Source organism: Nelumbo nucifera, chromosome 1, assembly GCF_055504915.1.
Source record: "Nelumbo nucifera cultivar China Antique chromosome 1, China Antique-T2T, whole genome shotgun sequence".
Taxonomy (NCBI): domain Eukaryota; kingdom Viridiplantae; phylum Streptophyta; class Magnoliopsida; order Proteales; family Nelumbonaceae; genus Nelumbo; species Nelumbo nucifera.
The window spans coordinates 53,198,086-53,214,865 of NC_142649.1; the positions used below are offsets into that span (position 1 = coordinate 53,198,086).

At 40.7% G+C, this 16,780-nt stretch overlaps 1 protein-coding gene across 1 annotated transcript in view; it reads left to right on the top strand.

Moving 5' to 3' along the window:
* The first annotated feature begins 463 nt into the window (after positions 1–463).
* LOC148803269 (uncharacterized) overlaps positions 464–16,780 on the top strand; it is a 32,989-nt gene continuing 16,672 nt past the window's right edge. The window contains exon 1 of the mRNA XM_088894808.1: positions 464–711. Coding sequence (XP_088750934.1) covers positions 464–711 — 248 coding nt within the window. The remainder of the gene's footprint in view (positions 712–16,780) is intronic.

Consider the following 16,780-nt stretch of genomic DNA (forward strand, 5'->3'; position numbering starts at 1 on the left):
TCGAAGGATCCATCGTACTTGTCCAGTGGGGGGAGCTTGAAGTCCCTTGGCATGGGGACAGCAAGGAGCTCTGGTGACAGCGGGAAAGGAACTGAAAGAAGCGGAGTAGCTTTTACCTCGCCCGAGCTTACCTCTACCTTGCCTCCGAATTCGGGCAGGTCGCGGGTGGCAGTTCAGCGAGCTCGGCGACGCCTTCGCTGCTTCTTAGCCAACTCGGCATTAGTGCTTCTGGCCTCAGTATTGCTGAGCTCGATCGGCCCAGGGAAAGGCTCAGACGGCTGTCGGTAGCTGCAAACAGAGGGACCTTGTCCCAGGTCGTCGGCCAGCACTTCGAACCGGTTCCCAATAAGTGGAGGTCCGAACTGTGAACGCTGAGGTGATACAGACCTAACCGACTGGGAAGCCCTCGACCTAACTGCAGGCCGCGAGGTGGGGGTAGGGGGTCTTTCCTTTCTTCCATGAGATGACACCGAGGTCTCTCCTTGGTGGGAAGGAAGTTCGCTTCAAAGGTGAGGCTTGGTTGGCTGTGCAGTTGGATGCCGAGGAGGGAGTGAAGGAAACTGTTGCTGATACTGGTATTGGAAAACCTGGTGCAGCACTTGCTGCTGGTGAAACTAGAGTTGCTGGATCTATTGCATCTGAGCCTGCATGGCTCGCATGCACTGCATCAGATCCTCAAGCTGACCTTGGCTGGCCACCGGTGGGAGGATGGTGGGTTCAGCATAGGTTGTTCCGACTGTAGAGGGAAGTGGAACAGTCACGGGTGCCATGGTCTGAGGCACATTCAAACTAGGGACCCCGTCCGCAGAGAGGGGGACTGTGAACTATCCGATGCAAACGGTGGGTAATTGGGGTTGTTCCTCAAGGGTGTTTCGGTGTCCGGCATTGCTGGAGGAAGCCATGGGTGTCGGTGATACTAATGAGTTCTTTGGAGAAAGTTGCACAGAATTTAGAGGAAGGCCTTTCGAAGCGATTCCCACAGACGGCGCCAAATGATGCTGCACAATCTGGGCACTCCTAGCTGGTTGAAACCTGGCTCCTAGTTGTGATAGACGGCACCTGAAATGGAGAGGAATGTGAAGGATTCCCGGGGAGCTCTCCCAGCGGGAACACTCTGATGGCTAAGTTAGAGCTCTGAGAAAACTCAAAGAAAACATAGAGAGTTAAGAGTGCTGAAAGTGTTAGCTTCAATACCTTTGCTTAGTGGGGGTCGGGGTCCTCTTATACCGGAGCTCAGTCACATCGGGCATAACCACCATTGCCCTAGCCGTTACTCCAGGGCTGAGATGGCGGGTGCAAGCTACTGTTGCAGGGTACGGGCCCGTCAGGCGTGCCATGCTTTTCAGAGATGGCAGGCACAACGCCGCCTGGAGAGAGACGTGGGCGCTGCCACCAGATCCGGTAGGTACGGATATCAGGCAAATCTTCCCTGCAGGCTTTCGAGCTGCTTTGCACCAAACCGCCTGGGGCTGAGTTACCTTGCATCGAGATGCCGAGGTACCCCGAGGTGCTCATACTGGAGGCGAACCTTAAGCAAGTAAGATCGGGAGTGTCGACGGTGTTGTCCCGAGGTGTTTCTCCCTTGGGACACTTAGCCAAAAGTCGGGGTGCTCCCTTCTTAGGAAGGAAGAGCTTGAAACCTCTTAGGAGGAGCTTGGACCTCAAGGGTAGCTCGGGTCCCTTTGCACGGAAGGAGCTCAGGGCACTCCACCCTTAGGGCTTGGGGTGAGCTGGGCCTTGCTTCCCGGCGAGTTATCACACCCGCCGAGTCGTTCGGCCGGGCTTTAGCGAGCTTGCTACACCAAGTTGTGGCTAAGCCATCATGCTGAGTTGCCACTTATGCCAGGACATGTCCATGTGTCCCCGTGCTACGAGGTCGGGCCAAATCACCCTACATCAAAATGAATGATGAATAATACCTGACACACTTATTTTACATTATGCCATGTCAAAAAGTAGTTATTAAAAACTTTCAAAATGTTTAAAAAAACTAAAGAATATTTGCTGGTGTTTTATGATGGTGCTTTGAACCTTTGTCTTAATGAATGATTTGTTTAACATGTTTTTCTTAGTAATAGATTTACTTTGGATCAGTTTTTCGCAATTTTATCCTAGATCCAGTTTTAGCAGTTTTATCCCAGATCTAGCTTTAGCAGTTTTATCCTAGAACCGGTTTTTGTTGACCCACATCAGAAATTTGGTTGGTTATGTCAATCCCTATGGTTTGACCCAGGTCAGAAAATTCTGTTGGTCATGTCAACCTCTATGTTTTGACTCGCGTCAGAAATTTTCGTAGTTTTATCCTAGATCCAGTTTTTGTAGATTTACCTTGATTCCGTAAGGTTTTTGATACCTACGAGGGGTCCTTTTTCAAAATAAATAGTTTTCATATTATCAGTTGTTTTTATTGTTTTTTTATGGATGTACCCTGATTCCGGAGGTTCTTGATACCTAGGAGAGGTCACTTTGCCAAGAATAAAATGGTCTGAACATAATGAAACAATGCTGCACGGGAACTCCTTTTCGTCTCAATCCTCATTCCTTGCCTCACCCTTCTTCCAAGCCTGCCATTCGCAAAAATCACTGTGTGCTTCTTTTGGGTCTGTTGTTTCGTAGTTTCCTACTTCACAACAAAGAGGGGCGGGCAGCTGTCGACACTCGATTTTTGCTTGGTCCTCTGCTTGAACCTCTAATTCACCCCAAACACCCAATCAGACCCTTCTGGCCTCTCCTAAACATCCAAAAACTCAAAAAAAAACCCAAATTTCACCCTGAGAATCCTCAAATCCACCATTAAACTTGCCTGATACCTATTCAATGGCCCCGATTGACCCTCACTTGCACAATTAGATCAGACACAACCATCAGATCCAAGACATCCCGAAACACCTATCCATGAAATTTAAACTCAATATTCCTTCGTTCACCTGTCCATCAAACAAGATTTCATTTCGACCATTCTCGCATCCACAACCCATATCCACTTGATCCAAACACATATAAACAAATCAAACTTTTCCAATCACCCCAGAATACCTAAAAAGCCCTACATATGAAATTCCAGTCCAAAACACCTCCATTTACCCTCAATCACACCAAGATTCCATTTCAAGGTTCTAAATTGACTGGATTACAAATCAGCCCGATATGTGCCCCGTTAGCTCAATCTGATTTTACCAATCATCTTAGACTAACCAAAAACCCTACCCTGAGAAATTTCACCCAAAACTACCTTTATTTTCCCCTTCATCACACAAAGATTCTATTTCGAGCCCTTAGATTAACTGAATCGAACCCTTTCCAGATCTACCTAATTCGGGCCCAGTCGGGCCAATCTTACCACGCCAATCAACTCAGAATGGCTATCAGTTTGTCCTTCTTTATTACTTCTTCAGCCCTCTCCAACATATTGTTGAGTTCCCGAAGACTAACATTTAGCTTATTCATGTTGTAATTTATGACAAACTGATTGAATGAGGGAGGCAAAGAGTTTAGGATGGCATCAACTTTGGTGACATGATCTAGCCCTGGCCTGAGTGCCTCCAGTTCATTAATGTAACCCATCATCTTGAGACAATGGTCATGAACCATCTGGCTCTCGATCATTTTAGCGGTCATAAACAGTTTTAAGACCTTTTGTCGAGTAGAACGATTCTACTCTTCATACATGGTCCTTAGATTATCCAGGATATCCTTGGACATTTTGATCTAATCAAATTGTCTCTGTATCAGATTATCGAGGGAGGCTGTGATGTAGCACCGGACAAGAGAGTTCTTCTCTTCCCATTCTTGATACTCTCTCCTGCATGCCTCAAAAGCCTTATCACCCGGACGATTCGGGGTAGGGTTCTTAGCAACCTTGTCCAATTTCTTGGACATTAATACCAGCATAAGGTTATGGAACCAGTCAGCATAGTTTGGCCCTTAAGCTTATTATCGTCCAACAACTTGGTGAATTGTATGTTTGCCATTTCTAATAAAAGGCAAGACAGATTATTAGTCCACAACCTAAATTGATTCATGTTTAGTACATAGATATTGCTTTTAATCTATGTTCCATTTCCATTTGTTCATCTCTGAGATTTTCCTCCTATCTCAGTGATTGAGACTACGAAGTATATTTATGGAAATGTGGGAAATCACATACAGTGCATGGAGCCAACTATTTCATTTGCATAACCCCACCACCTTTTGTGAATGATCATATTCACTCATCTTATGAGCTTTCCCTTTGGCCTCTATCAGACAAGGTTCATTGCCATTTTAGGTTAAACCTTTTTGTCCAGTAAGTGCTTACCCATCATATTCATGAATGCCAAGGTACCGTGAGAGAGCCTTCCATTTTAGGATAGGCCCCTTCCACATTGGTCTATGACACCCCTATCATCATATAAAACAATCTAACAGACCTAGTAGCAAATGGATAGCCCAATTTTATGGTGCATCTCCTCATTACTAAAGGACCCATTTTCATGCTAACAATGGAAGGCCTTTAGAAAGTACGTCATATGAATCTCCCTATCACATGCACTTATATTTAGCTGGAGGGAACAAATAATTACACCCTAGTTCTTATTTAGATCAAACCAAAGTGGCTCCCACTAACTTTCTCAAAGTTATATTCAGATAGGACCTAAACGGCTAGGGTTCTACACGGTTCCTCTCGGGGAGGAAGTTAAAGTGGGGCCCATCAAGAAAGGAGATTATCCAACGATCTTAAGGACACCATGGCAATGATGTGCATTCAACCATGGTGTGCGAAAGAGCCACTATCGAATTAAGTTGGGCCAACTGCTTATGGCCAATATACATAGCACATCACACATCACACATCATATGCATGAAATAAAACCATAATTGATCCAATTAATTTAATCATCTGTAAAACCCTAAAATAGTTAGGTTAAATTAGTATCGGCCCATTAGAGCCCATAACATTATCATATAACATTATCTAGGTACATGAGCTAAACTGCAAAAAGCAGTTTGGCCCATATAAATGAATTAGGGTTGATGTAGTTTTAACTTAACAATACTGAGTTTTACAGGTTGAGCCGAATTGCATCTTGCAATCAGCCGTCAAACCCTTGGCCCATATAAAATTTTAGGGTTGTGAGCAGTCCCTATTGAGTACAGATTTGGTCCAACCAGTTTGGTCCAATCTGGGCCGAATGGGTCTAGGGTTTGGTGTCTAATTCAAGATCCAATTCAAGAAGATGATCTGAAATTAATTATGTTTGTTAAATGACAATCAACAATCAGCAATCAAACATAACAGTGGGCTATTCATGTGACTACAAACAAACCTGCAAGAAAGAGGTAAGTTACAGTTTGCATATTTGTTTTCTACAAATCACAGATTGCAGATCTTCTATCTATGCAAATGTCTTCTTCTCCTCCATGCGAACTAGCACATCTTCCAATGGAAAATAGAAAAAACCTAATTTCTCTATTAATTTACATCAGAATAAATCCTATACATTCCGTCTAAAAAATAAAAAAAAAAAGTATTTACAGACCAAGAATGAATAAAATAATATAGCAGGTGCATAAATTCTTGGCGCCAATAAAGATTTTGATATCCACCATACACACAACCCATAATTCAAGAAATAAATATAGAACATTTCTATAAATACTACAGATAAATAAAAAATTAATTTCAGATCATTCGCCCATAGCTAAGAACCGAATTCTCAGAGAAAACCCCAATCTGCGCAAATCGGGTAGAACCGATTCTGCCTATTTACGCAGGTTCAAATCAGGTTTGATTTTGGATCAAGAATGTGAACCTGGCTCTGATACTGCTGAAGTGATGGGAGATCTATCATATGGATGGCAGAACCCTACAGGAAGGTTGGGTGAAATTTCAAAAATTTCTTTCTCTCCCATCCGGGAATCGTATTCCCTAATTTAGAAAACTGGTTTTCAAGGTTCATTCTTGAATCAAAACCGAACAGATCTAAAACCAAAAGGGAAGAGAGGGATATACCTGATACGAAGTAACAGTAACACCCAACGTAGGTGTTCACACCCAAAGAGAATACCAAAACCCACATCCACAGAAAATGACACAGTGTATGGTGAGGCAAGATCAGTAGGATGGTTCTTCAGCAAGAACTTGAATTCTTCAATAAGAATCGAACAAGGTCAGTTGAGCACGACTTCATGTTGTTTCTAGAAGAAACAATATCAAGAACCTTTCTTGATCAGCTCCACAGGTGGAAATCGATCTGGGTAGGGGTGACAAGAACTGGGGATAATTCTGTTGGTTCTGAGTGTGTATAAACTGAGGAATTCGCCCCTATTTATAACCTACTTTGGATCAGCCTCCTAATCCAATTAAGAGAGAGTTTCTTGATCAAAATCTGATATTTGGATTTGGACTCTCAAATGGATAAGACTTATCTTATCCTTCAGCTAATCCTGATCAGGTTATAAATCAGATTTCACCCCCTTTTAATTAACTGACTTAAGCCTAGTTCAAAATGGGCTTTAGGCCCATTAAGTCACATAGCTTACTTACCCTTTAATATGCTAGCTAACTTGTCTCTCTTTGTGTGGCGTGGGACCCTAGCATTGATCTACATATCAGCCACATGGGTTCAACCCAGCCTCTGTTAAAAAGGCTTGGCCGGATTCACTATAGGACACAGTGAACCAATGAGTCCATCACCATGGGCTCTTAATGGGCCCAACATTTACACTAAATGATCCTTGGGTCCAGCCATCTTATGAAGGCCCAAGGATTGTGGGCAGATGCAAGATTAGCTCATTAGGTATTACCCTCAATGGTCTTACACTTAACTACTCAGCCCTTAATGATCAAACACTGCCCGACAAGAGAGAACCTCTCCCTCGGCAAACTACTCACATGAATCCCTAGAATTAAAACCTTTTGCATACAATTTGAAACCATAATATATATATTACCCTCAATGGTCAGGTGTAACATTCCAATTTTGCCCATCTATCTCCAAGGTCCAGGACAATACTGGAATTTGGTCCAGTTCAGGGTTTCAACAAAACCCACACTGCATGTACCTCAGGTCTCACCCTAGCAGCTGAGACAAGCCACCCCAACCAACTTGATGGCACATCAGTGTCAGCCTTGGCAGGATAAATCTACCCAGATCTATCCAATGGTTGTGAAGATTTTAAACTAACATGAGTCTCATAAGTGTCCAGTTTAAGGGTATTACACAGAAACACACCAAATCACATAAATCAATTTTGCACTTTTATTCATTTACAATAAATGTTATCAAGTACATCAATCTGATTGGAGCTAAGGGCATACACTGTCTAACAGACCAATGCCTTGGGCTGTGGGAGTCATTGTCAAGTAGATCAATCTGATGGGTGGTGACTCCATTTTCAGCCCAAGTGGCAAGTGAGCCGATTTTCCCAACGCTCACAACAGGCCATTATTGTAACACTCAAATTATTTTAGTAAGCATAAGAGTAGAAAATGACATGCAGATCAGTGGAGAAGTATCTTTTAGTATTGGTTAAGGGATGACTAATCCCCTAGCCACATGTGTATCTACTAGATACTCCTGGGTTTTGAAATTACAACAAATAAACGTGAAGTATCTTTTGATATTGGTTAAGGGAGGGTTAAACTCTTTACCATACACATTTTTACTAGACACTTAAGACCATGGAATGAGGTCAAAGTGGCCTTTTGATGCTACATTCTAAGAGCTAATTCATAAAGCCATGCATTTACTTAGCCTTAGGTATAACTAGATGGACAAAGGAAGGTTTTAACCCTTGCCAATTGAGTATCTACTAAATATTCTAGATGGACAAAGTGAAGTATCTTTTGATATTGGTTAAGGGAGGGTTAAACTCTTTACCATACACATTTCTACTAGACACTCTAAGATTTTAAGACCATGGAATGAGGCCAAAGTGGAATTTTGATGCTACATTCTAAGAGCTAATTCATAAAGTCATACATCTACTTAGCATTAGGTATAACTAGATGGACAAAGGAAGGTTTAAACCCTTGCCAATTGAGTATCTACTAAATATTCCAGACATTTTATAGAATGGGAGTTGAGGTGACCTTTTGATGTTAACTCTCAAGAGTCAAACTCATAAATTCATGCATCCACTTAGCCTTGGGACTAATTAAATGGATAAGAGAAAGTATATTCTTTTATGTTGGTCAAGGAAAGGTTAGACCCTTGTCGTGGCCTTTTGATGATACACCTCAAGAGCTAATCTCATAGAGTCATGCATCTACTTAACCTTGGCAATGGTTTACAACCTTGAGTAGAAATATGAACTATTTATGTATTTTATATGAGAGCTTGGATTTTGATTGGCATCCCTCTTTATTGGATTTTGATCTTAGATGAAGTTTGTATCCTTGATTTTGATCTTAAATGAGGGCTTTGGGTTAAAATATTTGAAATTGGAGTTTCAGTGTAACCTTTGATAATTTAGGAGGTGTCTTAGTGTCCTTTAATCAAATTTCTCTTCTTTTTTTTTTTTTGAAATATTTTAGGTTTATTTTGATCCTACTTCTAAGAATGGAAACCACATAGTGCAACAAACCTAATGTTCTAGTCCTAATTAGACTAAATCTCTGCTATCTATTTTCCATCTAAGGCTTCTATGTATGAGCACTCTAGGTGCAATGCATGAGATTGTTAGGCGGGTTCTAAACTTGAAAGCTCCAACAAGGTCATTAACCTTCACCCATGGACAAATGGGCTTCTTTGATTGGTGGCTACCTTGAAGGGTTTTGGTAAAACAAAAAAAGACCAAAGTGTTAAGGTATACACCTACTATCCTTCCTCTAATAGGTAAGGTAAGATTTTAATTCTAATTCCATGAAAGTGTATGTCATTGTGAGTATTCAAACATAAAAGAGAGAGAGAGAGAGAGAGAGAGAGTGAGAGAGAGAGAAATAAATCTAAAAAGCAAAGAACAAGGGGGAATGCAGCCATATGTTCAAATTTACAAATAACCCTACAAGTTCCTAGATGACCACATTTAGGGATCTAAGAGAAGCTAAGTTCTTTGATGCTTATTAAAGGAGACTAAATATGTAAGGGAAACAAGGCAAACCTCTACAATTTACAATTACATAGAGATAAGATTGAGCAAAGCTACTTACACAGAAAAAAAATGCAATTTTTTTTCTCAAAAGGGCCACTAAAGGAAATGAGGACGAGAGAAACCAAAAAACAAAAAAAAGGTAAAAAACAAGGTGTACTAAGGTGTGATGAAGGGTGCAATACAGGTGTACTCCGCCCCCTACTTTTCTTTTTCATTTTCTTCTTTTATTTTAGTATTTGTTCCCTATGTATTGTTGATCTAAAATAGGGCTCTGCCCCCTTCAGTTCTTTCAAATTCTAACTTCTAACTTGTAAGTTGCAACTCTAATATATTGTTTTGCCTATTTGAAGCAACACTACAAGAAATGCAAGCGCAAAAGTAAGTGCAGAATACATAAAACCAATAAAAACTAGTTCAAAAGGGGTAGAAATCATCAGCAAGCCTTAGTATTAAATTCCATCGCCTAGGTGTCTGGGTGCCCCATGGTCGCCTAGGCGCCTTGAAAACTATGTTCTGAACATAGTGTGACCTAAACCGAGGTTGCCTAGCACCTAGTCCTCAAGTCCTAAATACAGCCTTAAACCACTAAGCTATCTTGCTTATTGTGATAACAAGTGAAATAAAATAGCTTTATTAACTTTAATTTCCACATGAAATCCAAATAGAATACATATTTATGCTCAACAACACCAACTACAAATTAAAAAGAATAATATAATATTCAAGATTAGTATTAAAATCGAAAGATGATTTTAATCTGAAAAAATTTATACAAATAAAATATTAATACTAGAATAATTATTTTGGTACTTAAATTTATAAATTTACATATGATATGTATTATAAAATTTTTATTTTTAAATTATTACTTAGTATTTTAATTTAATAAAAAATATTTATTATTTACAAAAAGTAAAAAATTGTTTACAAAATATTTGAGAATATAATATTAAATTGAATCTATCAAATCTACTAAACTACATTTATATCAAGAAATGATTTTTAACTTCGGAAAAACTATAGAAACAAAAATATTAATAATGGAATAAATATTTTAGTAATTAAAAATTATGAATCTGCATATGATATTTATCTTAGACATTTTAATAGATTTGATATATTTTAAGTTGAGATTATATATTTTTATAAACTGTTAATTGATATTTTAATTTACATTTGAGAATTTAATATTTGTCTGACTTTTTTCTTAATGTAAAAAGTAAAGATAGTAAAATAGAAAATAATTGGTATAACAATTAAAATATAATAGGTGCATATGTTTTGTACTTTGGATTATTGATTGATGCATTATTAAGAGTTGGTTTTGATTGGGACTTTGGGTATGAGAGAGGATTAAAGGATTTGGAACAAAATAGTGTTTTGGCTTTGCTTCATTTCTTGAATCCCTCAAAAACTGACAGCTGAATTTGGACCCTTCCTCCATTGGTACCTTCTCCTGCGCCTCTTTCTTTAAGGCCTTAATTCAACCCTTTGATAGTTTGGGGCATCCCTTTCCTGTTAAGGAGGTTTGGAGTAACTTATCCCTCCAAGGATTGGAGGCTTTTGTTGGAAAGTTTTATTGGAAAGATTAAATACTTGTAATTTGCTCCAAAGAAAAAGACCTAATTGGTGCTTAATCGCAAAGCTTTTTTGCCTCTACTTTTTTTTAGGTGGCCAAAAAAGGGGAAGAACAATGTGGAGATGTCTAAGGGCTGCTATGAGCAGGACCATATGGGAAGAGAGGAATTTAAGAATATATATATATATATATATATAGGGAAAGAATCAAAGAGGCAATTATTGAAACCACCATGTTAGATTAGTTCAGTAGGTTAAATCTTTAGAGCTCTTTACTGATTTTGAACACATGACGCTATGAGAAGTTGGAAGGAAGTGGCTTATTGAAACCATTATAAGTCTATTATAAGCCCCTTATGGTCTCCACTAGTTAATGGCTACAATAAGTTTAATTTCGATGGGAATAGTGCAGGTAATCCAGATCCTTTTGGCATTAGAGGTGTTTTTAGAAATGAGAAAGGCAGAATTATTGGTTTATTGTCAGGCCCAGTTGGTATAGGGGATTCTTTAAGGGCTGAGACTATGGGCTCTAATGGAGGGAGTGCTAAAGGCAAAAGGATAGTGAACCTTAGTTGATTATAGAAGGTGATTCAAAGTTGGCTGCAATAGGAAGAAGCTGGGCTTTGGAACTAAACAGTGTAGGAAAGAAATTCAAATGTCTGGCACAAGATTTGGATGCTTATGTGGGGTAAAAGAACTGATAATGCCTTTGCTGGTTTTCTAGCAAAATAAGGAGTGGGAAGAAACGAGCTTTTTTGGGCTCAATTGTAATTTTTTAAGTTTTTTTTAGGACAGTTAAGAGAGTTATTTGCACTCATTGTACTCTGTTTTAATTCTTAAAATCTGCCATCATTGAAAAAAAATTGTAATATATTTTTTCTTATACACCATTAAAATATACATTTCTTATGCATTTGTACTTTATTTGTGGGTATTTGACCTTAAATTTAGTGTTATTAATGTATGTATAGAATTGTATGTGTTTCCTCCAAGCATTTCCATATTTTTCATCATTATCCATGCATTTTGAAAGTGTATCAATATCCAAGGTGTCTGATACGATGCCCGATACCAATACTTTGATCCTTGGTTTTATGATCAATATCTGTTTTTACTTATTATGTCCAAATAAAATGACACTTTATGCCAACAATGCAAGAAACCAGACTTGTAATGTCTTCTTTTTTACTTTCGGTTACAACTCTCAATATTTTTTCTACATCTAGGGTAAAAATTAGCTTATGAGGTTTATTGATGTGTTGTTTCTACACTTTCCACAGACAACAAAAGAAATTTTATTGGTCCAAGAAAAGAAATGCACAACAGAGCAAGAAATGGGGAACAGAAGATGATGGGCTCAACGGCTCTACCCAGTAAAGGAATCAAGAACCCAAGTGATTTTCTGAGATCATGGTCAATGAGATTTTCAGAATAAAACTTAGACAACTTCTGCAGACTGTTTCTCTAAGACCTCTGTAAAAGTTGCATATAATGATTCTTATAATCAAGGTAATTCTTTGTGATGAATTTATCTTCTATATGATCTCAGTTTTATGATTCAGAGTACTTTTAGAAAGTTGACTAAAAAAAGACTAAAAGCAAGAAACATGTGATGCATTTTCTCACAAAAACTATATTTAGTAGTTAGGGAATGGGTTGATCTAGGTCTGTCGTGGAAAATGCTCAACCGGAGCCCACAGAGTTGTTTCTTATTGGGACCTGAAAAGTGAGACTGGTTCTTCAGTGTAATGCCCGCTGATTAGTTTTTATTACTGGGACTGGAAAGTGGGACTGGTTCTTCTGTGAAATGCTAGGTTTGATTGAAACCTGCTTGATTATCGAATGATGAATAGGTTATTAGAACTGGTGAAACTTACGACAAGGCTTTGCTAAGAAATGAACAGTGAAGGGATGAGAGATCCATCCAATGGACGCCCAAAGATTAGGGAATAAGGGGCGAATTTCAAAAAATTTTCTCTCCCTTCAACTGGGAATCGCATTCCCTATTTACAAAATCATATTTTCAAGGATCAATCATGAACCATAAACTGAACCAAAAGGAGTGGGAGAGGATTATACCTGATACGGAGAAATACTATCTCCCAATGGAGGTGTTCACGCCCAAGGAAGGATCCAAAATCTGCTCCCACTGAAGATGGCGCAGTGAAGGATGGAGCAGAATCAGCAATGTTCTTCAAAAGAACTTGACCCTTCGCAAGGACGGCTTGTGAGTACAGCTCCAATCAATCTTTTCCCAAAAGATTGAAATCAAGATCCATTCTTGATTGCTCCCAAGAACTGGAGATCGAACTGAAGGAATGGCAATGGCAGGAAGGTGGCGGCAGAAGAGAATTCGCAGTTTTTAGGAAATCTCTTAATCTCTCTTTCTTAAAGAGAAGAATGCTATTGATGTTATTGTGTTTTTCAAGGCTGCCGCCCCCTTCCCCTTTTATAATCTTAAAGGGATCAGCTCCTAATCAGATTAGGAGTTGCTAATCCAAATCATATTTGGGTTAGAAGTCCCTTAGTGATAAGGGATAATCCTTATCTTATCTGCAGATCAGATCAGCTGTCTCCTAATCTAATTAGGAGGTTTCCAGATCTAAATCTTATTTAGATCTTGGACTCTCTGAGTGGATAGGGTCTAAGCCCAATCCTTTTAGCTGACCCACTTCAGAATTCGCCCCCTTTAAATGACTGATCAAATCAGCCCAGTTCGAAATGGGCTTAAGGCCCATTTAAGGTTATGTACTCAAAAACCTTCCAAATTGCTGCCCAGTAGGGTTTCCTTGTATGGCGTGGGACCCAAGCATTGATCTACACATCAGCCACATGGGTTCAGCCCAACCTTTGTTACAAGGCCTGGCCGAATGCACTGCTGAAGACAGTGTACCCCCTGAAACCCATCAAATGGGCTCTACGGGCCCAACACTTACCCTAAGAGGTCCCTGGGCCAAGCCACCTTGTAACACCCAGGGACTGTGGGCAGATGCAAGATTAGCCCATCAGGTGTTATCCTCAATGGTCTTACACTTAACCTCTCAGCCCATAATGATCATACACTGCCCGACAAGAGAGGACCTCTCCCTCGGCTGCAAGGAATAGTGTTGCACTCTCCACTCATATGGATCCCGGGAATTAAAACCTTCTTGCAAACATTTTACAAACCATATATATACTTTTATATCTTATATAAAATATATTTTGCAAAACAAATCTCAACAGTTGAAATCGGCTGCCGGCAGTCTTGGTTTCCATCAGTGAGAGTGCATCCCCGATCATTACCTTTGTCCGACAAAGGGGCGGATCCTGTCACTATGATCATCCACTCAGATGAATTCTCGGACTGTCCCAACATACCCAGGTTTTGACCCCCGCTAAGGATCTCACTGATTGGTACATCAAAGATAGCCCAATCCGACACCTAGTGTAGTATCATAATCGAGTCTAGGGGTCGGGTGTAACTTTCCAGTTTTGCCCATCAATCTCCAAGGTCCAGGGCAATACTGGAAATCTGGTCCAGTTCAAAGATTCAATTAATCCTACACTGTATGTGCCTAGGGTCTCACCCTGGCAGCTGAGACAGGCCACCCCAACCGACTTGGTGGCACCACAGTGTCAGCCTTGTCAGGATAGGTCTCCCCAGACCGACCCACTGGCTGTGAACATTCTAAACTAACACGAGTCTCACTAAGTGTCCAGTTTAAGGGTGTTACACAGAAACATACCAAGGGAACATGAATCAAATATGTATCTTTATTCATTTACAATAAACTCATAAAGTACATCATTCTGATTGAAGCTAAGGGCATATAAAACTGTCTAACAGCTCCCACTTGCACTTAGGTCCAATCAGGTACTAGCCGGAGTCCCATGCTTTCCACGTGTTTCTCAAACACTTTCTTTGATAGTAGCTTTGTCAATGGGTCTACCACATTTTCCGCTGACGCTACCTTCTGAATCAGGACGTCCCCTCTACCAACAATCTCCCGCAGTACGTGGTACTTCCTCTCGATGTGCTTCGACTTCGAGTAGGCTCGTGGCTCCTTAGCCTGAGCAATGGCTCCATTGTTGTCACACAACAATGGGATGGGTGATGTGCTGGACGGAACAACTCCCAACTCGTGAACGAACTTCTTCATCCACACAGCTTCTTTGGCAGCCTCACTTGCGGCAATGTATTCGGCCTCGGTCGTGGAGTCTGCAGTGGACCCCTGTTTGTTGCTTTTCCAGCAAACAGCACACGATCCTATCGTGAAAACATATCCAGATGTAGACTTTCTATCATCTGGGTCTGATTGGAAATCGGCATCTGTAAACCCCTGGATCTGTAGTGAGCTACCGTCGAACACCATACAAAACTCTTTTGTCCTTCGAAGGTACTTAAGTATGTTTTTCACAGCAGTCCAATGCTCCTGCCCTGGGTTGGCCTGAAATCTGCTTACTACACTCACTGCCTGAGCAATGTCAGGACGAGTGCACAGCATAGCATACATGATGCTTCCTACGGCAGAGGCATAGGGAACGTCTTTCATGCCATCAATCTCCTCAGAAGTCTTGGGAGACATCTTCTTGGAGAGAGTGACTCCGTGCCTGAAAGGAACATTTCCTTTCTTGGAGTTTTCCATGCTGTATCTTTTGACTATTTTGTCAATATAAGCAGATTGGGATAATCCAATTATCCGCTTCGATCTATCTCTATAGAGTCGAAGACCCAGTATATAGGAGGCTTCTCCAAGATCTTTCATGGAGAATTGTTGCGAAAGCCATACTTTCACTGTAGTTAACATTCCTACATCATTCCCAATGAGTAGAATGTCATCTACATATAGAACCAAGAAGGTAACCTTATCTCCACTAAACTTCCTGTAGACACAGGGTTCATCCGGATTCTACTCGAAGTCAAACGATTTGACAGCAGAGTCAAAACGGACGTTCCAACTTCTAGAAGCTTGTTTAAGTCCATAAATGGATCTATTAAGTTTACATACCATGTTTTCCTGACCCGCAGCAATGAAGCCTTGCGGCTGCTGCATATAGATATCTTCAGTAAGATCTCCATTCAGGAATGCAGTTTTGACATCCATCTGCCAAATCTCATAATCATGGTATGCTGCTACAGCTAGCAGGATCCTAATGGATTTAAGCATGGCCACAGGCGAAAAGGTTTCCTCATAATCGATGCCTTCTTTCTGAGTGTACCCTTTCACCACTAGACGAGCCTTGAAGGTCTCAATCCTGCCATCAGGGCCCTTCTTCCTCTTGTAAATCCATTTGCAACCGATTGCTTTTACCCCGGAGGGTGGATCTACTAGAGTCCAGACTCCATTGGCCTCCATTGAGTCCATCTCTGCTCTCATGGCCTCCAACCACTTCTGGGAATCTATGTCCAACATAGCTTCCACGTAAGTCACGGGATCCTCCTCACTAGTCAAGGTTTCCACCAGGTAACTATCATGATCATAACCATAACGGACTGGTGGCCTGGATGCCCGAATGGATCTTCTAAGTTGGTCACTACCTGGAACTTGTGGGACATCTCCCACTGCTCCTGAGCTCTCCTCATCAAGAACAACTTCCTGACGATGGGTGTCCAGGATATAGTCGGTTTCCAAGAATTGCGCATTTCGACTGCAGAACACTTTCTGCTCACTTGGGTCATAGAAAAGGTAACCTACAGAGCCTTTTGGGTAGCCTACAAATAGGCAACGGCTGGTCTTAGATTCCAACTTGTCTACACTCATTCTTTTAACGTGTGCTGGACAACCCCAAATCTTCAAGTGTCTGACACTTGGTTTCTTTCCGGTCCAAAGTTCATATGGAGTATTCGGAACCGATTTGGTTGGAACCCGATTCAGCACGTAATTCGCAGTCTCTAATGCGTAACCCCAAAAGGATGTGGGTAACTCTGAGTGTATGAGAAGTGACCGGACCATATCTAATAAGGTCCTATTCCTCCTCTCTGAAACACCGTTAAGTTGTGGTGTAGCAGGAGGAGCTAATTGTGACACTATCCCATTGTCCTTTAAGTAGTCCCTGAATTCGTCAGAGAGATATTCGCCACCTCGATCTGATCGAAGGGCTTTAATTTCTCTCCCTAACTGTTTCTCGACCTCTTGTCTAAACT